Raw genomic sequence first — 24,582 nt, 5'->3', positions numbered from 1 at the left:
GTTCGGATCCCACCTGGCGGGCATTTTTTCTTCACTTTCTTTCTTTCTTTCCAAATTCTTAATCTGTTTCAATGATCTACCACATCCTCCCCGTTGCTTTCCGAGGTTTTCTCGACTGCCAACCCTTATTTCTGTGTTATTTTCAACGAGCCCCTCATTTCCTATTCTGATTCGCTACATGCATAGCGAGGGCCTCTGTTCTGCCAGTCTTGTTGCCAAAGGGAGCTTAAGAGGGTTCAAAGCTGGTCGACCACTCTGGACATGTCGTAGACACTCGAGTCACGACCCGGGGGTTAAAAAGAAGGTCCCCTTCACCCCGATTAGTCCGAATGGCGCTGGCTACCACCCCCAAGCACAGGAAACAAACATACCTAACATAAATACCCCAGAAAGTGAATGGGAAAATCGCCCCGCCGGTAGCGTAGTGGTTATCGCACCAGACCGGTATTCTGGAGGTCGTGGGTTCGGATCCCGCCTGGCGGGCATTTTTTCTTCACTTTCTTTCTTTCTTTCCAAATTCTTAATCTGTTTCAATGATCTACCACATCCTCCCCGTTGCTTTCCGAGGTTTTCTCGACTGCCAACCCTTATTTCTGTGTTATTTTCAACGAGCCCCTCATTTCCTATTCTGATTCGCTACATGCATAGCGAGGGCCTCTGTTCTGGCAGTCTTGTTGCCAAAGGGAGCTTAAGAGGGTTCAAAGCTGGTCGACCACTCTGGACATGTCGTAGACACTCGAGTCACGACCCGGGGGTTAAAAAGAAGGTCCCCTTCACCCCGATTAGTCCGAATGGCGCTGGCTACCACCCCCAAGCACAGGAAACAAACATACCTAACATAAATACCCCAGAAAGTGAATGGGAAAATCGCCCCGCCGGTAGCGTAGTGGTTATCGCACCAGACCGGTATTCTGGAGGTCGTGGGTTCGGATCCCACCTGGCGGGCATTTTTTCTTCACTTTCTTTCTTTCTTTCCAAATTCTTAATCTGTTTCAATGATCTACCACATCCTCCCCGTTGCTTTCCGAGGTTTTCTCGACTGCCAACCCTTATTTCTGTGTTATTTTCAACGAGCCCCTCATTTCCTATTCTGATTCGCTACATGCATAGCGAGGGCCTCTGTTCTGCCAGTCTTGTTGCCAAAGGGAGCTTAAGAGGGTTCAAAGCTGGTCGACCACTCTGGACATGTCGTAGACACTCGAGTCACGACCCGGGGGTTAAAAAGAAGGTCCCCTTCACCCCGATTAGTCCGAATGGCGCTGGCTACCACCCCCAAGCACAGGAAACAAACATACCTAACATAAATACCCCAGAAAGTGAATGGGAAAATCGCCCCGCCGGTAGCGTAGTGGTTATCGCACCAGACCGGTATTCTGGAGGTCGTGGGTTCGGATCCCACCTGGCGGGCATTTTTTCTTCACTTTCTTTCTTTCTTTCCAAATTCTTAATCTGTTTCAATGATCTACCACATCCTCCCCGTTGCTTTCCGAGGTTTTCTCGACTGCCAACCCTTATTTCTGTGTTATTTTCAACGAGCCCCTCATTTCCTATTCTGATTCGCTACATGCATAGCGAGGGCCTCTGTTCTGGCAGTCTTGTTGCCAAAGGGAGCTTAAGAGGGTTCAAAGCTGGTCGACCACTCTGGACATGTCGTAGACACTCGAGTCACGACCCGGGGGTTAAAAAGAAGGTCCCCTTCACCCCGATTAGTCCGAATGGCGCTGGCTACCACCCCCAAGCACAGGAAACAAACATACCTAACATAAATACCCCAGAAAGTGAATGGGAAAATCGCCCCGCCGGTAGCGTAGTGGTTATCGCACCAGACCGGTATTCTGGAGGTCGTGGGTTCGGATCCCACCTGGCGGGCATTTTTTCTTCACTTTCTTTCTTTCTTTCCAAATTCTTAATCTGTTTCAATGATCTACCACATCCTCCCCGTTGCTTTCCGAGGTTTTCTCGACTGCCAACCCTTATTTCTGTGTTATTTTCAACGAGCCCCTCATTTCCTATTCTGATTCGCTACATGCATAGCGAGGGCCTCTGTTCTGGCAGTCTTGTTGCCAAAGGGAGCTTAAGAGGGTTCAAAGCTGGTCGACCACTCTGGACATGTCGTAGACACTCGAGTCACGACCCGGGGGTTAAAAAGAAGGTCCCCTTCACCCCGATTAGTCCGAATGGCGCTGGCTACCACCCCCAAGCACAGGAAACAAACATACCTAACATAAATACCCCAGAAAGTGAATGGGAAAATCGCCCCGCCGGTAGCGTAGTGGTTATCGCACCAGACCGGTATTCTGGAGGTCGTGGGTTCGGATCCCACCTGGCGGGCATTTTTTCTTCACTTTCTTTCTTTCTTTCCAAATTCTTAATCTGTTTCAATGATCTACCACATCCTCCCCGTTGCTTTCCGAGGTTTTCTCGACTGCCAACCCTTATTTCTGTGTTATTTTCAACGAGCCCCTCATTTCCTATTCTGATTCGCTACATGCATAGCGAGGGCCTCTGTTCTGGCAGTCTTGTTGCCAAAGGGAGCTTAAGAGGGTTCAAAGCTGGTCGACCACTCTGGACATGTCGTAGACACTCGAGTCACGACCCGGGGGTTAAAAAGAAGGTCCCCTTCACCCCGATTAGTCCGAATGGCGCTGGCTACCACCCCCAAGCACAGGAAACAAACATACCTAACATAAATACCCCAGAAAGTGAATGGGAAAATCGCCCCACCGGTAGCGTAGTGGTTATCGCACCAGACCGGTATTCTGGAGGTCGTGGGTTCGGATCCCACCTGGCGGGCATTTTTTCTTCACTTTCTTTCTTTCTTTCCAAATTCTTAATCTGTTTCAATGATCTACCACATCCTCCCCGTTGCTTTCCGAGGTTTTCTCGACTGCCAACCCTTATTTCTGTGTTATTTTCAACGAGCCCCTCATTTCCTATTCTGATTCGCTACATGCATAGCGAGGGCCTCTGTTCTGCCAGTCTTGTTGCCAAAGGGAGCTTAAGAGGGTTCAAAACTGGTCGACCACTCTGGACATGTCGTAGACACTCGAGTCACGACCCGGGGGTTAAAAAGAAGGTCCCCTTCACCCCGATTGGTCCGAATGGCGCTGGCTACCACCCCCAAGCACAGGAAACAAACATACCTAACATAAATACCCCAGAAAGTGAATGGGAAAATCGCCCCGCCGGTAGCGTAGTGGTTATCGCACCAGACCGGTATTCTGGAGGTCGTGGGTTCGGATCCCACCTGGCGGGCATTTTTTCTTCACTTTCTTTCTTTCTTTCCAAATTCTTAATCTGTTTCAATGATCTACCACATCCTCCCCGTTGCTTTCCGAGGTTTTCTCGACTGCCAACCCTTATTTCTGTGTTATTTTCAACGAGCCCCTCATTTCCTATTCTGATTCGCTACATGCATAGCGAGGGCCTCTGTTCTGCCAGTCTTGTTGCCAAAGGGAGCTTAAGAGGGTTCAAAGCTGGTCGACCACTTTGGACATGTCGTAGACACTCGAGTCACGACCCGGGGGTTAAAAAGAAGGTCCCCTTCACCCCGATTAGTCCGAATGGCGCTGGCTACCACCCCCAAGCACAGGAAACAAACATACCTAACATAAATACCCCAGAAAGTGAATGGGAAAATCGCCCCGCCGGTAGCGTAGTGGTTATCGCACCAGACCGGTATTCTGGAGGTCGTGGGTTCGGATCCCACCTGGCGGGCATTTTTTCTTCACTTTCTTTCTTTCTTTCCAAATTCTTAATCTGTTTCAATGATCTACCACATCCTCCCCGTTGCTTTCCGAGGTTTTCTCGACTGCCAACCCTTATTTCTGTGTTATTTTCAACGAGCCCCTCATTTCCTATTCTGATTCGCTACATGCATAGCGAGGGCCTCTGTTCTGGCAGTCTTGTTGCCAAAGGGAGCTTAAGAGGGTTCAAAGCTGGTCGACCACTCTGGACATGTCGTAGACACTCGAGTCACGACCCGGGGGTTAAAAAGAAGGTCCCCTTCACCCCGATTAGTCCGAATGGCGCTGGCTACCACCCCCAAGCACAGGAAACAAACATACCTAACATAAATACCCCAGAAAGTGAATGGGAAAATCGCCCCGCCGGTAGCGTAGTGGTTATCGCACCAGACCGGTATTCTGGAGGTCGTGGGTTCGGATCCCACCTGGCGGGCATTTTTTCTTCACTTTCTTTCTTTCTTTCCAAATTCTTAATCTGTTTCAATGATCTACCACATCCTCCCCGTTGCTTTCCGAGGTTTTCTCGACTGCCAACCCTTATTTCTGTGTTATTTTCAACGAGCCCCTCATTTCCTATTCTGATTCGCTACATGCATAGCGAGGGCCTCTGTTCTGGCAGTCTTGTTGCCAAAGGGAGCTTAAGAGGGTTCAAAGCTGGTCGACCACTCTGGACATGTCGTAGACACTCGAGTCACGACCCGGGGGTTAAAAAGAAGGTCCCCTTCACCCCGATTAGTCCGAATGGCGCTGGCTACCACCCCCAAGCACAGGAAACAAACATACCTAACATAAATACCCCAGAAAGTGAATGGGAAAATCGCCCCGCCGGTAGCGTAGTGGTTATCGCACCAGACCGGTATTCTGGAGGTCGTGGGTTCGGATCCCACCTGGCGGGCATTTTTTCTTCACTTTCTTTCTTTCTTTCCAAATTCTTAATCTGTTTCAATGATCTACCACATCCTCCCCGTTGCTTTCCGAGGTTTTCTCGACTGCCAACCCTTATTTCTGTGTTATTTTCAACGAGCCCCTCATTTCTTATTCTGATTCGCTACATGCATAGCGAGGGCCTCTGTTCTGGCAGTCTTGTTGCCAAAGGGAGCTTAAGAGGGTTCAAAGCTGGTCGACCACTCTGGACATGTCGTAGACACTCGAGTCACGACCCGGGGGTTAAAAAGAAGGTCCCCTTCACCCCGATTAGTCCGAATGGCGCTGGCTACCACCCCCAAGCACAGGAAACAAACATACCTAACATAAATACCCCAGAAAGTGAATGGGAAAATCGCCCCACCGGTAGCGTAGTGGTTATCGCACCAGACCGGTATTCTGGAGGTAGTGGGTTCGGATCCCACCTGGCGGGCATTTTTTCTTCACTTTCTTTCTTTCTTTCCAAATTCTTAATCTGTTTCAATGATCTACCACATCCTCCCCGTTGCTTTCCGAGGTTTTCTCGACTGCCAACCCTTATTTCTGTGTTATTTTCAACGAGCCCCTCATTTCCTATTCTGATTCGCTACATGCATAGCGAGGGCCTCTGTTCTGCCAGTCTTGTTGCCAAAGGGAGCTTAAGAGGGTTCAAAGCTGGTCGACCACTCTGGACATGTCGTAGACACTCGAGTCACGACCCGGGGGTTAAAAAGAAGGTCCCCTTCACCCCGATTAGTCCGAATGGCGCTGGCTACCACCCCCAAGCACAGGAAACAAACATACCTAACATAAATACCCCAGAAAGTGAATGGGAAAATCGCCCCGCCGGTAGCGTAGTGGTTATCGCACCAGACCGGTATTCTGGAGGTCGTGGGTTCGGATCCCACCTGGCGGGCATTTTTTCTTCACTTTCTTTCTTTCTTTCCAAATTCTTAATCTGTTTCAATGATCTACCACATCCTCCCCGTTGCTTTCCGAGGTTTTCTCGACTGCCAACCCTTATTTCTGTGTTATTTTCAACGAGCCCCTCATTTCCTATTATGATTCGCTACATGCATAGCGAGGGCCTCTGTTCTGGCAGTCTCGTTGCCAAAGGGAGCTTAAGAGGGTTCAAAGCTGGTCGACCACTCTGGACATGTCGCAGACACTCGAGTCTCACCCGGGGGTTAAAAAGAAGGTCCCCTTCACCCCGATTAGTCCGAATGGCGCTGGCTACCACCCCCAAGCACAGGAAACAAACATACCTAACATAAATACCCCAGAAAGTGAATGGGAAAATCGCCCCGCCGGTAGCGTAGTGGTTATCGCACCAGACCGGTATTCTGGAGGTCGTGGGTTCGGATCCCACCTGGCGGGCATTTTTTCTTCACTTTCTTTCTTTCCAAATTCTTAATCTGTTTCAATGATCTACCACATCCTCCCCGTTGCTTTCCGAGGTTTTCTCGACTGCCAACCCTTATTTCTGTGTTATTTTCAACGAGCCCCTCATTTCCTATTCTGATTCGCTACATGCATAGCGAGGGCCTCTGTTCTGGCAGTCTTGTTGCCAAAGGGAGCTTAAGAGGGTTCAAAGCTGGTCGACCACTCTGGACATGTCGTAGACACTCGAGTCACGACCCGGGGGTTAAAAAGAAGGTCCCCTTCACCCCGATTAGTCCGAATGGCGCTGGCTACCACCCCCAAGCACAGGAAACAAACATACCTAACATAAATACCCCAGAAAGTGAATGGGAAAATCGCCCCGCCGGTAGCGTAGTGGTTATCGCACCAGACCGGTATTCTGGAGGTCGTGGGTTCGGATCCCACCTGGCGGGCATTTTTTCTTCACTTTCTTTCTTTCTTTCCAAATTCTTAATCTGTTTCAATGATCTACCACATCCTCCCCGTTGCTTTCCGAGGTTTTCTCGACTGCCAACCCTTATTTCTGTGTTATTTTCAACGAGCCCCTCATTTCCTATTCTGATTCGCTACATGCCTAGCGAGGGCCTCTGTTCTGGCAGTCTTGTTGCCAAAGGGAGCTTAAGAGGGTTCAAAGCTGGTCGACCACTCTGGACATGTCGTAGACACTCGAGTCACGACCCGGGGGTTAAAAAGAAGGTCCCCTTCACCCCGATTAGTCCGAATGGCGCTGGCTACCACCCCCAAGCACAGGAAACAAACATACCTAACATAAATACCCCAGAAAGTGAATGGGAAAATCGCCCCGCCGGTAGCGTAGTGGTTATCGCACCAGACCGGTATTCTGGAGGTCGTGGGTTCGGATCCCACCTGGCGGGCATTTTTTCTTCACTTTCTTTCTTTCTTTCCAAATTCTTAATCTGTTTCAATGATCTACCACATCCTCCCCGTTGCTTTCCGAGGTTTTCTCGACTGCCAACCCTTATTTCTGTGTTATTTTCAACCAGCCCCTCATTTCCTATTCTGATTCGCTACATGCATAGCGAGGGCCTCTGTTCTGGCAGTCTTGTTGCCAAAGGGAGCTTAAGAGGGTTCAAAGCTGGTCGACCACTCTGGACATGTCGTAGACACTCGAGTCACGACCCGGGGGTTAAAAAGAAGGTCCCCTTCACCCCGATTAGTCCGAATGGCGCTGGCTACCACCCCCAAGCACAGGAAACAAACATACCTAACATAAATACCCCAGAAAGTGAATGGGAAAATCGCCCCGCCGGTAGCGTAGTGGTTATCGCACCAGACCGGTATTCTGGAGGTCGTGGGTTCGGATCCCACCTGGCGGGCATTTTTTCTTCACTTTCTTTCTTTCTTTCCAAATTCTTAATCTGTTTCAATGATCTACCACATCCTCCCCGTTGCTTTCCGAGGTTTTCTCGACTGCCAACCCTTATTTCTGTGTTATTTTCAACGAGCCCCTCATTTCTTATTCTGATTCGCTACATGCATAGCGAGGGCCTCTGTTCTGGCCGTCTTGTTGCCAAAGGGAGCTTAAGAGGGTTCAAAGCTGGTCGACCACTCTGGACATGTCGTAGACACTCGAGTCACGACCCGGGGGTTAAAAAGAAGGTCCCCTTCACCCCGATTAGTCCGAATGGCGCTGGCTACCACCCCCAAGCACAGGAAACAAACATACCTAACATAAATACCCCAGAAAGTGAATGGGAAAATCGCCCCACCGGTAGCGTAGTGGTTATCGCACCAGACCAGTATTCTGGAGGTAGTGGGTTCGGATCCCACCTGGCGGGCATTTTTTCTTCACTTTCTTTCTTTCTTTCCAAATTCTTAATCTGTTTCAATGATCTACCACATCCTCCCCGTTGCTTTCCGAGGTTTTCTCGACTGCCAACCCTTATTTCTGTGTTATTTTCAACGAGCCCCTCATTTCCTATTCTGATTCGCTACATGCATAGCGAGGGCCTCTGTTCTGGCAGTCTTGTTGCCAAAGGGAGCTTAAGAGGGTTCAAAGCTGGTCGACCACTCTGGACATGTCGTAGACACTCGAGTCACGACCCGGGGGTTAAAAAGAAGGTCCCCTTCACCCCGATTAGTCCGAATGGCGCTGGCTACCACCCCCAAGCACAGGAAACAAACATACCTAACATAAATACCCCAGAAAGTGAATGGGAAAATCGCCCCGCCGGTAGCGTAGTGGTTATCGCACCAGACCGGTATTCTGGAGGTCGTGGGTTCGGATCCCACCTGGCGGGCATTTTTTCTTCACTTTCTTTCTTTCTTTCCAAATTCTTAATCTGTTTCAATGATCTACCACATCCTCCCCGTTGCTTTCCGAGGTTTTCTCGACTGCCAACCCTTATTTCTGTGTTATTTTCAACGAGCCCCTCATTTCCTATTCTGATTCGCTACATGCATAGCGAGGGCCTCTGTTCTGCCAGTCTTGTTGCCAAAGGGAGCTTAAGAGGGTTCAAAGCTGGTCGACCACTCTGGACATGTCGCAGACACTCGAGTCACGACCCGGGGGTTAAAAAGAAGGTCCCCTTCACCCCGATTAGTCCGAATGGCGCTGGCTACCACCCCCAAGCACAGGAAACAAACATACCTAACATAAATACCCCAGAAAGTGAATGGGAAAATCGCCCCGCCGGTAGCGTAGTGGTTATCGCACCAGACCGGTATTCTGGAGGTCGTGGGTTCGGATCCCACCTGGCGGGCATTTTTTCTTCACTTTCTTTCTTTCTTTTCAAATTCTTAATCTGTTTCAATGATCTACCACATCCTCCCCGTTGCTTTCCGAGGTTTTCTCGACTGCCAACCCTTATTTCTACATATATATATACATATACATATATACATACATATACATATACATATATACATATACATATACATATATACATATACATATACACATATACATATACATACACATATATACATATACATACACACATATATATATACATATATATATATATATATATATACATATATATATATATGTTGGACCTCTGGGTCCTCCAGCTGCGGCGCGATGCTCAGGAAGGGGAGCGACACGTCGTGATACGATGACGCTTTAATGGAAACAGAAGAAGTGGAGCGAGCCGACGCAGCCACGAGAGCATGCGGCAGCTCGTGAAGAGCATGATGAAAATGATGGTGATCGGCGTCGTCTGCCAGAAGTGGTGAAGACGAGGAAGTCACAACAGTCTCCCCCGCCGACAGATGACGCTAGGTGTATTCGGAACGGCGAAGTCGGGGTTCGGGGCGCTTGAGTGGAGTGCCGCAAAGAAAACGTAGATTGTTGGACCTGAAGACACTGTCCCGTCCGCCGATGTCAACTCTTCAGTTCAGTCTATTTCAGTCTATTCAGTCTACTCTTCAGTCTGCAGATGTCTTGGACGAGTTTTTTCGAGTAGCATTCTATCCTTCAATGAGTCCGCATTTTTTGGGAGTCGTTCCAGGTGAAATTTCCGAGCTTCGTTCCTCTTCGTTCCTCGTTCCAGAGCGCTTTCTCCGCCATCGGTGTTTATACCGCCCAACCTGCTGCCTCTTGCAATTTGTGCAGGGTGTTTTGCTAGGCAGAGGTGATTTGTGAGGATAGGAGAAGGAACGCTGTCTAAAGCAGAGAAATTTGCTGTAGACGGAAAATTTTTCTTGCCCTTTTCGGACCTTCTGTGAGGCCGTGATTTTGCTGCTTTTTCTTTGCGTTTTCCTCCCTGGTAGTCTTCGCGTCGTCACTTCCGCTGTGTTCTGTGTATGCAGCGCGTCAATTTTCTCTTGTCGCCTCACTTTGTGCACTGCATGATGTCTCCTGGTGCGTGCTTTCTTTTTGCATTCTCTTTCTGACTTGGTCAGTTTTGTAGAAGTCCACTCGCGAAGATTTCCTGTATCCTTTGACGCCTCCTTGCTGGAGTGCAGGATGATTTTGGACTTGAGCGAAAAGATATCCGACCGCTTTTTGCATTGAAGTCGTAGCTCTTTTGAGGTTCCACAAAGAGAGCAAACGGATTTTTCCGCTGAAGCCATTCTTTCTTCCGAGGCGGCAAATACAACAGCTTCGTTGCTAGCCAATATACGTGTGCTAGTTAAAGCTTCTCTGAAGATCTCATTCTGGTGCATCTCCATTGCTTCTTCAGGAGGGAACTCGAATCCAATGAGGGGATCATCCACACATATACAGCCTGGTGGCAGTCGCGCTGTCGGTGGGTCGCAGTTTTCCGGAGTCTGCCGAAGCACGATAGAGCCTGCTTGCTTGGATGTGCTCTTGCCTGTTGGTATTGCATGAACGGTCGCCGGGCATGGAGCCGAAGACCGGCATTCCTGCATCTTGAAACGTAGACTAGCCGTCAAGGTGACAACCTTGTCGCGGTACTGTCCGGCGTCTAACGTCTCACTCTCTAGCAAGTCGTCTGGTGTCTCCTCGAAAACCGCGTCATCCACGTTCTCAATCTGTGCATCAAATGCGCCGATTCGGTCGAGCAGTACACTTACTGCCGATGGTGTCGCCTCTCGATGTCCTTTTATATGGCCTTCCGCTTCCGCTAGAAGGCCATCCAGTTGCGCCCGTAGTCTGAGGCGTCGTCGAAGTATCCGCTCCATTCGGTCACACGCAGATGGGAACCCTCGCCAAGATCGCAGGCGCCGCGTCGTTTCCTCTGCATTCGCGGCTCCGTGCGTCGATGTGCTTGGCGTCGGCTAGAAGTCCCGGGTTCTCAGCACCATGTGTTGGACCTCTGGGTCCTCCAGCTGCGGCGCGATGCTCAGGAAGGGGAGCGACACGTCGTGATACGATGACGCTTTAATGGAAACAGAAGTGGAGCGAGCCGACGCAGCCACGAGAGCATGCGGCAGCTCGTGAAGAGCATGATGAAAATGATGGTGATCGGCGTCGTCTGCCAGAAGTGGTGAAGACGAGGAAGTCACAACAATATATATATATATATATATATATATATATATATATATATATATATATAGAGAGAGAGAGAGAGAGAGAGAGAGAGAGAGCGAATCCTATTCGCTCATTCTTGCTCAATCCCTTGCTCATTCCTATTCGGAACACAGTGTAAACTTTCTGGACGTCACCGTTACTACCTTCCAAGGTCGGCTTCAAACTAAACTGTATAGAAAACCGACAGACACGCGGCAGTATTTGCACTTCCGAAGCAGCCATGTCAGACACTGCAAGACAGCAATACCTTACAGCCAAGCCCACCGATTTAGGAGAATTTGCTCAACCCAAGCCGACTTTGACTCAAACTGTCGAGAACTCAAGACCGCCCTCCTGAATAAAAAATACCCGGAAAAAGTTATCGACGACGCTATTGTGCGAGCCAACCAATTAGACCGTAACGAAATCTGTAAGAAAAAAGCCAACGGGAACCCGCAAACTAACTTAGTTTTAACCCTCATCCTCCGTTCCAAGAGTGTGAACCGTGCTCAAAAAACATCACAATATCCTAATGCAAAGTGACCGCTTAAAAATCATATTCCCCGAACCACCACGCGTTGTCTACCGGCGTAATAAGAATTTAGGTGACTTTCTTACTAACTCTCGTATCAACCGACCCGCAACTACTGGCTGCATGCCCTGCAATAAACCCCGATGTAAAGTATGCCCACGCATGACCACTACACAGCGCGCCACCAGCACGGCTTCAGACTACTACGTAAATATAAAAGGTAACTTTAACTGTGACTCCGCTAATGTCGTATATATTCTAGAGTGCACTGTTTGTAGGCAACAATATATCGGCCAAACTGAAACGCCCTTCCGAATACCGTTCAATAATCACCGCTCTCATTCAAAAAGCTGCCCTTATTTGCCCCTGTCAAGACATGTGAACAATCCCCGGGCATGCATTTGAACATCTTAAAGCAACGATTTTAGAATCCGCCTTCAAAACGCACAACGACCGCGAGGTTCGGGAATCTTATCTCATTTATAAGTTTGGGTCAGCCACGCTTGGAATTAATGAAAGTTACAGAAAACTAACGTGCTTATCCCTCGATTAAAATTAGCGGCTTCGTAATTTTTATAACTATGTTCATTATTCCTACCCTCGAGTTTGCCATCAGAATTCGCAGAAACTCTCCTAATACAGCAGCTTTATTAGCCTAATGCGGCTCAACAATGCCATTTGTCCTGGGGAGGGAGGCCTCGTTCCCACCATCACTTAAGAATGTGTAACTCTTTGTGATCTATTCATGTTTAACCTTTTGTGACCCTACCTATTTCCTGTTCAATTGCTAGCTTCTGTGAAATGCTCTTTTTTGCCCCCTATCTATTCTCTTGACCCGCGGGGGGCACACCCATCTTTGCTTCCCCCCGAACCAGTCTCAGCCGTCACTGAATACCTCAGTGTATACTCTTCCCTTTCTTTTCAAACCGCGGTTGTCCAGTTTCCCCCATTGTCTGAATTTGCAGCCCGCACGGCATACGTTGACCCGTCATGGTGCAACCTTGAACGCTGCATTGTTAACACGACCCCTTTTTCTCTCTCTCGCTCCCCCCCCCCTTTTTATTTTTCTTGTTTGTTTGTTTATGTTGTAACATAGGCGTAGCCTGACTGTATGCACACTCCCCATTTCCGAAACATTTTCCGCTCTTTCTCACAGTTTTATGCAAACCTATATAAGAAATGTGTTCAAAATGTTTGCGACAGCAAAATCATGTAACTTTACTCTGATGAAGGCAAGTCCCGTTGCCGCTACGTAAGTAAACATTGTTTGTTATTGTTCTTGCTGTGTATCCGACTGTTTACTTATACTATATTATATATATATATATATATATATATATATATATATATATATATATATATATATATATATATATATAGAGAGAGAGAGAGAGAGACGTACGGGACGAGGGATTCCGTAAAGGCACATATCAAAGTTGCAGTCCTTATTGCCAGTGCTGTTTGGCGTTTTAACAGTGTTTTATAGTGCCGAATGAGGTATGATTGCCTTTTTTTTATGCAGGAATAAATAATAGAAAATTCAAGTCGAGAACAAATGCGCCGTTTTTTCCGGAAGCGGGAAACGAACCCACAACCTCCGCATAACGCGTGCGGTGCTCTACCATTGAGCTAGTTCCGCGGCGACTCCCCTCTCGACTATACCACGGGGTTTTGTATTTACGACTGCTCAGAGCCCGGTCAACTAGCGCCGCCCCTCGACCACCGCGGGAAGACGTAGAACGTCTTTTCCCAGCGGCCGCACGTAAGACGTGGTCGGAAATCGGGGATAGCCAAAGGCATTTCAGACTGCTGAAGCCAGAACCCTCGTAATGCATTTTGTAGAACAGAGACGTACGGGACGAGGGATTCCGTAAAGACACATATCAAAGTTGCAGTCCTTATTGCCAGTGCTGTTTGGCGTTTTAACAGTTTTATAGTGCCGAATGAGGTATGATTGCCTTTTTTTTATGCAGGAATAAATAATAGAAAATTCAAGTCGAGAAAAAATGTGCCGTTTTTTCCGGAAGCGGGGAACTTCCGGAAGCTTCCGGAAAAAACGGCGCATTTTTTCTCGACTTGAATGTTCTAATATTTATTCCTGCATAAAAAAAAAGGCAATCAGACCTAATTCGGCACTATAAAACACTGTTAAAACGCCAAACAGCACTGGCAATAAGGACTGCAACTTTATATTATATATATATATATATATATATATATATATATATACATACATACATATATATATATATATATATATATATATACATACATATATATATATATATATACATACATATATATATATATATATATATATATATATATATATATATCCCGGTAATTTAGACGGGTCGTTACTTTCTTGAATTACGACCACGTGCGGGGGCGGGTTCAAAGTTGATAAGTATTGCTGGAGCGTCCTGATTTTTTTAAATCCTCTACAGTTCCATTTCAGAACTGTAGTATCACACTGCCGGTTATTTTGTGGGTCAATCGTTAACAGAAGTAGGATCTTGGCTTTCAGCTACCCACGATCGGGAAAAGGTGATTGCCTCTTTCGAAGTGAGATGGTTTCTATGTGCTCTACACGGTCCAGGAGTTCTATTTTTGCCGATTGCTGGTCAATACGGGTTGATTATCCGTCAATCTGCGCTTCTTGCTGTGTGATGAGCTCTTTCACATGCGAGATCTGCCGCCATTGTTCTGCGAGTTTTGTACTAATTTGTTTCAGCAGAGTTGTAACAGATGCGATGGAAGGCCCCTATTTGCACTTATCTCAAGAAAAACTGGCTGTGCCTGCCCTTGGATTTGTGGTGTTGTCGCAGTGTTTGAGCAAGCACTGGCCTCCTCCGAAAGAGGAGGAGTGCTCGCTGGGGATAGGGGAGAAGTGTCCATGGCAGACCTGCAATCTGGAGGATGCTTTCCTGGCCGTTTGCGTTTTTCGGGATTGGGCTACTCACGTTTTCTGAGAAGCTCGGCTAGCTCGACACACATATATCATCAACTTTTCTCTCTAAGCGCTAAGTGTTTTGGCACGACGGCTGCTTAATAGGTATGCGATGGGTTGGATTTGTGGGTGGAACTGCGCAAGCAGTGGGAGAAGCGATGTTAGCCCAGCTCACCTGTTTAGTGGTGCTGCCACCCATCGAAGAACGGCTGCGGGATCTTGACTGAGACCGGGATCGAGAGTTCCTTCGCGAGGAGGTGGAGCCCCGTTGGACCAGGGTGTTCCCGGTTCTCCGACAACGGCGGCCACGTGGTGGTGAGGGCGGCTGTGGGCCCCCCGGAGCCTGGGATAAAAGAGCTGTGTTTGCTGATACTGTGGCATTAATAATATTGAATTTTTTGGATAAACCCCCCGCGAAAAGGTCTCTGTAGCACGAAGAATATGCAATAAATTAGTGCGTACGTCAACGGAAATTTAACCTGTAATAGAGAAGCTTGTCATAGAGGCTGAAGGCTGTCAGAGAATACAGTGTCACCATGGTATTGCATTTTCGAGAAACGTGTTTAAAAAAGTAAAATTGATTATCGCTGCCTCGAGAACCCCCTCGCAGTTTCGAAGGAAATCTCCCATAACACTCAAACTCCCACAAGAAATGTTTCGCGAATAGGATACGAAACCATGCCACTAAAGAAACCGCTAAAAAAAAACCAGACGCCGCCGGGATTTTAACCCGGCACGTTCATTCAACCTGGCGCGACGCTCGAAACCACTACTCCCACCGCACAAACTTTTTTTTGACGCGGTATTTACTGCACTACATGTCAATGTAATTAACGATATTTACAACACACATTTCAACTATGCACACATAAAAAAGGGTTGATTACCAGCTGAAAAAACGTAACTAAACTCAGTGAATCATTACGCTCACTTAGTTTAAAACATGGCTACAGTGAACAACTAATAAGGGGGATATACCAATCAGGGCGAGAATCATTTTGGTCATAAACATCTTTAAGGATAAGGATCATTTGGCAGAAGTGTGCTTTGGAAGAAACCATAGGCTCAGAGTGACAATCCAGCATTCGCGTTTTCCATAAACTATTCAGAGATTAGAAAAAAAATCATATGGCACAGCACCGGCCGAATATCGGGAGAAGAGTGCAATGTGTGTAGCTGCAACCAACTGTCAAGGAAATCAGCATGTGGCTGGCACAATTGTAACTACGAACACGGTGGAAGCGGAGGAAGCGGCTATCGCCCTAGCAACCTTCAGCATCCAAACGTCGGGTGTGGTACTCTCATACTCGCAGGCTGCGATTCGAAACATCACTAGAGGAGGTATATCGCCCAAGCCACTTGCCATTCTCGGACATCTAACCAACCTGGAGAACCTCCCCGCAGTCACGCTACTGTGGGTCCCTGCAAAGGCTACCCTGGAAGGCAACGGGGAAGCACATGAGTTGGCTTGCACTCTCACCAACCGAACAAACTTGCCAGGCGCATCCACGGAAACTCCTCGGAACGGCGGCAGACTTCTCACGTATCGGTAAATTCTCAACTACTATAGGGGGGCAGACGATCATATCCCGGCCCCCACCAGTCCCTCGATAGAAAACAGACTGTAGCACAACGACTATCGCAGACCAATTCGTTTCCAAACCCAGTCCTGTACCATCAGATGCATCCCGAATTATAAGACCCGAAATGTAAATTTTGTTCAGGGTGGGCTACCCTCTCACACATGATATGGAAGTGCCTGCACATCGTTACGAATCCACAGCAACACAGCACATATTTGCTAAACATACACAACGACGAGCAGTGGGAGGCCGCGCTGCACAGCACTACCGCTGAAGATCAGGCCCTGGCCCGAATAGCAAGAGAGGCCGCTGAATCCCATGGGGTCGGCCGAACCCTTCCAATAAAGAAGCATGAGACCAGTCTTCTTAGTTGGGCCCAATAAAGTGTTGTCTCTCTCGCTCGACAAGCAGTCCTATCGGCTGCACTGCTACGCCTGCAACCGCTGACAAAGAAGTACCAGCCTTGGGATAAAAAGGTAAATATGTTTACACAACCATTTTTCTCACCTTTTGTTGGTTTTCCAGGACATATTGTGCATCTCCACAGCTCGTCTCCCAACCGCACGATTCTATGTCCGACTGGTCATCCATGTTGCCAGTTCCTGAGCCCTGTCTGAGAACGATCGCAAAGGTTGGATTCGTTACGTTAGAGCTGTGCGAAAACACGGTAGTTACGAAGATCTACTGGTAAGTAGGATCAGGGGCACGGTAATAACGTGCTCGGAAACCAGGGAATGTTCGCTATGAATGGTAATAAGAGGAATAGGCGCACCTTCGCAATTGAGATGCAAAGACTAAGGAGTGAGCGGATGTGGTGGTCTTAACTAGCTTAACCCGGCTTTTTCTATAGCTTTAACTTTGCAAGTTCTATACTTTAATATGTCCCTTCTTCCCGCTTCCTTCGCTTACACTCGAATTCTTCCTTGGGAAACCGCACTTAGATTTTCACATCGTATCGGTGTGCCTGGCACAGATGCCGTCGCATGCACGCCGTCTTTCTGAACTAACAGAACACCTGCACATGAGAGCTTGCGTCATCACTAGGCCCAGCCAATCCACGACACGCGCCTCCGCATCCCGACATCTGCGCCACGACGCGCACTCCCCACACCTGCTCGTCGGCTCCATGCCTCCTCACCACTTTCGCTCACACTTATTGGGCTAACATTTCGTCCTATTCACTTTGTTTCACCAAGTTTTTAACACACGCCGCTGGAACTCTGGCTTGAGCAGCTCCGCAATTAAAAGCCAGAGCTGGCCATCCAGGTCTGCCATTTCCTTTTCTCCGGGCATTAGCGCACAAGAAATTACACCTATTTTTTCTATGTATTGAAGCTGCAAGGTAAAGTTTTCTAGAAGAGGCATGAGGAAAAAACAAGCGCCGCACAGGCGTGACTGCAGGGTGAACTTTGCGAGTCAAGTACATTCACTGGGCGCTTGCAACCGAACTGCAAGAACTCATCTTTTTCGCAATAAAGCTGTACAAAACTACCACCGTAAAACATTGTTCAAGAAGAAAGGCGGCGTCCATAAGACGTCACCGTTAGTACAATGACGTGTTCTTGCATTAGTATATCTCTATGAAAATGATGGGACTGTTTTAACCACGCAAGAAAATGGCCGAAATTGACCGAAAACCTTAAAATGACAACGACATGTTCCATCACCAGCGCTGTTGAATCCCCGCTGACTAGTGCTTAGAGTGGGTTATTCAAGACCGCTTCTTGGGAACAAGGTGGTCACGATTCAGTGGTCATTGTCCGCACTCACTACTCAGAAGCGAATCATCCCATCTTAGCGATGCGGAAGTGCCTCCTTTAAAGAAAAGGCGCGGAATGGGCGTGTTCTATGTTCTTCTACGTTCTGTGTTCTACCTGTTATTATAGCAGCGATTCCTTCCCAGCAGCGAAGTACCCTCGACATTGACGCCTCTCCTCTCCAGCTTCCCTGGCGCTTGAATCCCTCTCCCACCTCGAAGGCTTCCGACCTAATGCCTCCCATTTCACAGACTCAAAACCTACAGTAAAAGCGAAACAAAATTCACCGATTCTTCGATGAGAAAGTTCAGAGAAGCGGGAAAACTTTCTCACAACAAACCCTCCACTAAACGTGCCTCCACTCTATCGCCAAACCTTCAAAGATCCAAAGCACAAGCGAAGAACAAGCGCGTGTGACGATTTCTCGCTCACTAAGTGAACGCATCTACGAATAATCTAAATGTATTCCAATGCGTAGTTTCTCAGATGAAGATATACTATAGTTCCTCTACTTCGTGATGGATGCAGGCATCGTTTTGTCTAAAACTATTAGTTTTTCGTGATTTCGAACTAACCGTTTTGACCCAATGGAAGCCCGGTTTCCCGAACGCATCTTTATCCACAGATGTTACCGCACATTTTCTGTAGGCCAACCGGTCTATGGGAAAATGCATTAGTTTCTTGACAGAACAGCCTTCGGTCTCAGTAACAAAGCGAAAAATTCCCACTACCGAGCGTGTAATCATGGTTCGAAGCGAAGCCTAACGAGTGCACTACAAAAAACACGATTAGCCAAAGCGCAGCTGAAAGAAATACTACACGATTGTTTTTAACTTTCCCTTTAGTGTACTTCTCCGTTCATTAATTAGGAACGCGCCCATGCCTTACCCTCGCACAGCGGCTTTGTGGTAAGCTACTGCAATGGCTTCGGACGGGGAACTGATGTTATTTGTATCAAATTTGGCCGCACTTCTGTAGTTATCATAAGCACTTTCACGGCATATTTGTTTTGGAATAGTCGCGAGAATACGCCAGCCACTGCCGTTTACTGTAGTCTCCCTCGTTCATTAAGAGGTCATGTATTAACAGCACACAGGAATAACGAAATGTTGACAACTTCACTGCGTTCTAATATTGACAAGTAAATGAGACTTGCCGCAATAGCAGACTTCTTAACGGCCAACTGCACCCTTTTTCTTGGTGTCTACTTTATTCTATTTATTTGTTGCAGTACCTACATTTCCCCGGGGTCATTATGGTAGGCGGGGTGACAAATTATTACAAGGCATAAAGAACTGCGCGTATAAGTTTCGAATGCTGCAGTCAGAGAAAATTTTGAACAGAGAAACCTTTAAAAGTTAAGAAGCAAACAAAAATGTGATAACAAGAAAGCGTAACAATTGAAGTTCACAATTGGCACGTTATGTGGTAAAGACTGCAAGCAAGGCATGAAACAGGGCATAAAAAAGACGCAATATGGGCTTGAAACAGGGCATATACAGAAGACAAATTGTTTACAATGTTTTGAGAAGCGATAAGACTAGACTACGCATTGAGAAAATTATGGTTTAATATTTCAATAAATGGACCGTTGCCTAATTATATTTGCCATGAAGTGATGTGGGAGGCAATTGCGATTCTTGATGGTGCCGAAAAAGGAAGAATTCATAGAAATTTGGGTACGCGCAGGTATTTCTATTACCTTAAATTCGTTGTCACGACGAGTACACACGTAGCTTGGTGGTTGTAAATATATATCCCTAGTAACGGCAGTGCGTTTGAGGTTGCGTCACGAAGGAAACAAATGCGAAAACGTGTCCGTCGCAAAGAAAGGCAAGACCAGCCAAGCGAGTTCTTTGAGTAATGCTCATTGGAAACTTGCACTTTTAGGTCAGAAATCAAGCAACACGATTCGGAACGGATACTGGGCAATCGGTACGATTTGTGTGTGTAACAGAGCCACACAACGCATGCGTACTCAAGGAAGGCGAAATGCTTTATGCGCCCCTTTAATTGTTTAGGTGCGTGTCTAAAATTTCTGCGAATGAAATTAAGAGTGGATGCAGCTTTGAAAAACGCCGATTCAGTGTGACGATTCTAAGTTAAGTCAGATAAAAACAGATGAAACACTCCTCATTATTTAACTTTGGTTGTTTGCGAGGTTAGCCTATTATTCAAACGGTATTCCACTGGGAGAGGCACGTGTCTCCAAGAAAATTGAATGTATTGGCTTAGTGTAGTTCAAGGGCATAAACCATGTGCAGCACCAATAATGAATTTTGTTCTTGTCTGCCTCAAGCGCTATTTGGTCAGAATGGTCATTAATTTATCTGTATAAACGCAGTCACCTGCCTGGGCACGGCATTGCATCATTGGGGACGGCACCGCATCAAACATGGACGTGATCCCCCCCGCTGCTTTTTCAGGTTAGTTACCTACGCGGTACGTCATGTTTTAGTAGCAGTAATCGCTGTGTGATAGCGGTGTCGTGCCCAACAGAGTGGACTAAGGTGGTGAAGCGATCCTTGTCGCGTTGTCACTCCCTCTGCTCCGGTCTTATTAATTCGCTCCTCATGCTTTCTGGCGATATCGAGTCAAACCCGGGTACGCCGAAAACAAGGTCGGGGGCAGATGACTCCTTGAGTGACGTATCACAACAGCTTGCAGCTATTACATCTAGGTGTGAAGACGCGGAAAACAGACTTCGAAGATCCAGTCTACTATTCTTTGGCTTTGCAGACGACCCAAAAAGAAACTGGACAGGCTCAGAACGTAAAAGAATCGATTTTCGCTCAGAGAAGCTCGAGATTCCCAAAACCAGTGCTCAATTTGAGCGCGTTCACACGCTCGGAAAGTACGTGGATGGAAAGAACAGACCCATCATCGCCAAACTAACATTCTTCAAAGACAAACAAACCATACAGTCATCGGCGCGAAAGCTGAAGGGTTCTCAGCAATCAATTGGTGAAGATTTTGCACCAGCTACGCGACTCATTAGGAAAAAGTTGCTGGACTTCGCGAAGCCACTAAACGTGTCGTTTAAACTAACAGTTGATAGGATTCTAATTGATAACAAGACTTATGACTCGATCACTAACGCTGTCGTTTTGTTAAAAAGATAGCTCATAGCTAGCCGCTGCACACGGAGCGCGCGTCACGCATCGAAGCTACCTGTCACCCCCCAATCCATGTTATCATTACCTTATACTAACATACGAAGCAGGATGCCTAAACGTGACCTTGTTTAATCTTTGATAGATGACAACAACTCTGATATTCTCGCCTTTACTGAAACGTGCTTGCACCAGCACATAAACGATAATGAAATTCTTCCTTATAACAATTCTTACAATATTTATCGTAAAGATCGCGTTGGCAGAAGAGGTGGCGGCGTCTTTCGTGGTGTCAAATAAACGTTGACTTCTACTAAATTCTAATTCCACTTTGGAAATTGTATTGCTTGTGGTAATAATTAATTTTATCAAGATACTAATAGGGCTTTGCTACACGCCACCTGATTCATGCAGCACCTTCGTTTCCGAACTTCAGGGCAGCATCACCGGAGCAATTCAACTTAGCAATACAAACACAATTTACCTGTTCCGCGACTTTACCTTATCACAAATTGACTGGGATCATTTATCATCCCCTTGTCGCATCTCGGAACAATTCATTAGTTTGACTCTTGATTTAAACTTATCTCCGGTCATTAACCAGCCAACTCGCGGTGACAACGTATTAGATCTAATCCTAACAACTGCACCCGAATTCCTTCACACTGTATCACACCTTGAAGGATTTAGCGACCATCAATTACTGCAGGCATCAATTAACCTTCCAGTGCACATTTTCGGTGTCGAAGATAAACGAATTCGTGTCAATAAAGCAGACTTTACTAAAATTAATAATTAGCTAGACTCGTTCGTCAACCAAATATTACTCCCATGCTTTCACAGCAGAACGTTTCAAGAGAACTGGCTGAAATTTAAAAACATAATATCTACCCTTATAAACCAGTACGTCCCCCTGATTATAATAAGTAATTCCCGGCCGCGGCGGCCGCTTTTCTGATGGAGGCGAAAAGCAAAAACGCCCGTGTGTACGATATTTCGGCGTACGTTAAAGATCCCCAGGTGGTCAAAATTAATCAGGAGCCCTCCACTACGGCGCGCCTCATCGCCTGCGTTCCGTCGGCGCGTTAAACCCCACAATCAATCAATCAAGTAATGGCAAATGGCAAACCAAGGCACTAACGATTACGGGGAACAAAAAGAAACGCCTCTAAAGACGCGCCAAGCACATCTGCACACACTTCGCTTGGCAAAGTTACAAAGATTACCCTGATTCTTACTGCCGCGAATTAGACTCAGCTAAACATAAGTACTTTTCCCACCATCTGCCATCGCTTCTGACATCAAATCCAAAACGTTGTGGTGAGGGATATCGCCTGATCATAATAATAACACCATATCTTTGCATGACTATGAGCGTAAGCCACTACCGGTAAGCGAATGCCAATCAGCGTTTAATTCATTCATCCCATCGGTATTTATACAGAAGGATTATTCTAACTTTCCTCTCTTTCCAGAATACCCCTGGCCGTACATGAAACCTATTGAAATTATAATGTAAAATATCTACATCTTCTGGCGTGGATAACATTATTCTAAAATTATAAAAAGCGCCATTTCCGTTTGCAGTGAAATTCTTTATCGCATATTTAGGCAATCGTTATCTGGATTGCATCCAGGTGACTGGAAATTGGCTAAGGTCATACCCATATTCAAAACAGATAAGCATTGCCCAGAGACCTACGGCCCGATATCACTCACGTGCATTTGTTGTAAAATGCTTGAGCACATTATCGCTTCACACGTTTACAATCACCTCGATTCAGACCGTTTCTTTTTTCTAATCTACATAAATTCATGAAAGACCTATCGTGCGAGACCGTTATTTGAATTCACGACTGACTTGCATACTAATATGAACAATAACCAGCAAGAACTTCTTGCTGGGCTAGTTGGTGAATAGATGCCATGATTTGAAGCACAACAAAAACACACGCACGAAAAACAGACGAGACAGGCGCCAACAGACGAGATAGCGCCTGTTTCATCTGTTCTTTGTCCATGTGTTTTTGTTGCGCTTCAAATCATGGAATAACCAGCAAACTGACAGTATATTTCTAGATTATTTTGAAAGCTTTTGACCCTGTGCCCCATTGCCGCTTAATGGAGTAGCCAGCTCCTGTTTGGGTTGGAGCTAAACTCTCCAATAAATAATTATTTCTCTCTCTTCTAAACTATCTGCTCTTCCACTAGATTCACTCACCCTTTCATGGCTTCGTAACTTTCTTTCCCTTTGACGACAGTTTACAGCAGTTAATGTAATTTCTCCCACATATGTAACCTCCGGTGTACCACAGGGAAGCGTTCTTGGCCCCCTAGTCTTTTTAATATACATAAATAACTTGTTCCATAATATATCTTCTCCCATTAGAATTTTTGCCTATGACTGCATTATCTACCACTCAATTCGTAGTACTAATGATCACCTCTCTCTTCAAAATCACCTGAACATGATTTCTAATTGGCGTAACACATGGTTAATGTCACTAAACATATCGAAATGCAATGTTGTCTCCTTACCCGTCAGCGTAAAAAAACAGTTTTTGACTATTACATCAATAGCACCCAACTGAATCGCATTTCATCCTGCAAATACTTAGGCGTTACACTCACAGAAGGCCTAACCATATCGAGATCATCTGCGCCAAGGCTTCCCGATCATTAGATTTCTTGCGCCGTAATTTACGTCATGCTCCATCTGACATTTGTAAACTAGCTTACACAACATACGTTCGACCACAGCTCGAGTTTGCGTCAACCATCTGGTCCCCATACCCTCAATGTTTGATTAACAAGATTGAAGCAATCCAGAATAGAGCTTCAAGGTTTATCTCGGCAATTACAAGTGCCTCTAAAGTGTAACAGATTAAACTAAATATTTTACTTCACCCACTGTATCTTCGACGCAACATTTCCCTTTTATGCCTTTTTCCCAAATATGTTCACAACGCCGCACACTGAACGCGTCATCTTAAAGTTCCGACTAACATTTCACGTAGGCTAAATAATCAACATAGTTTTTCATGTCAGTACGGCAAAACAGACGCATTTAACTTATCCGCTCTTCCCCTAGCTATCAAGCTTTGGAATTGTCTTTCTGATAATATTGCCGCCGAATCTAAGCACGACGCATTACGTGACTGTCTTCAAGCTCACTTCTCGTAATATGGTTCTCAACGCTTATTCACTGTTTTATGTAAATATTGTCTAACCAATTTTTTTTGCGTTTGAAGTGTCTGTTTGCTATTCGCCTGAATCAGTTTAAATTTGAGGGATGTTTTCTCTGTTAGCGCAAGATATAGCTGTTGTTATTCTTGCACTTTACGTTCGTCTAGATGAGCATTTGCTGCTGATTTCATGCCTCATTTTTTTTTAACTGCCTTTTTGTGCGCCCTATAAAATTCATGTTCCTTTTGCTTTCTTTTACTTGTAACCCCCCTTCCTCAATGCGCTGTTAGGGCCTGTAAGCTATTTTCAATAAATAAATACACAAATAGACAAATAAATAAATAAACAAATAAAAATTGATAAAGAGATAAATAAATAAAGCCTGTTTTATGACTATGCCTTGGCCTATATCATTAATGAATATCAAATAACAATGGCCCCAGAACTG

General features: G+C 46.3%; 1 protein-coding gene and 1 non-coding gene across 3 annotated transcripts in view; one reads left to right on the top strand and one right to left on the bottom strand.

The window, feature by feature from the left end:
• LOC144162575 (uncharacterized) overlaps positions 1 to 24,582 on the bottom strand; it is a 72,977-nt gene that overhangs the window by 45,933 nt on the left and 2,462 nt on the right. For both annotated transcript variants that reach the window (XM_077693164.1, XM_077693165.1), the window contains exons 2-3: positions 16,586 to 16,691; positions 14,671 to 14,838 (exon numbers count right to left, since the gene is read on the bottom strand). In XM_077693164.1, the coding sequence (XP_077549290.1) occupies positions 14,671 to 14,838; positions 16,586 to 16,669 (252 nt within the window). In that variant the 5' untranslated portion in view covers positions 16,670 to 16,691. The remainder of the gene's footprint in view (positions 1 to 14,670; positions 14,839 to 16,585; positions 16,692 to 24,582) is intronic.
• Trnat-agu (transfer RNA threonine (anticodon AGU)) lies at positions 7,798 to 7,870 on the top strand. Its single transcript has one exon. It is a non-coding gene; the product is annotated as a tRNA-Thr (tRNA).

Source organism: Haemaphysalis longicornis, unplaced genomic scaffold (genome assembly GCF_048455015.1).
Source record: "Haemaphysalis longicornis isolate Haplotype H1 unplaced genomic scaffold, Haemaphysalis longicornis Haplotype H1 scaffold_12, whole genome shotgun sequence".
NCBI lineage: Eukaryota > Metazoa > Arthropoda > Arachnida > Ixodida > Ixodidae > Haemaphysalis > Haemaphysalis longicornis.
Note: the sequence above shows the minus strand (reverse complement) of the source record. Positions and strands in the feature narration are given on the sequence as shown.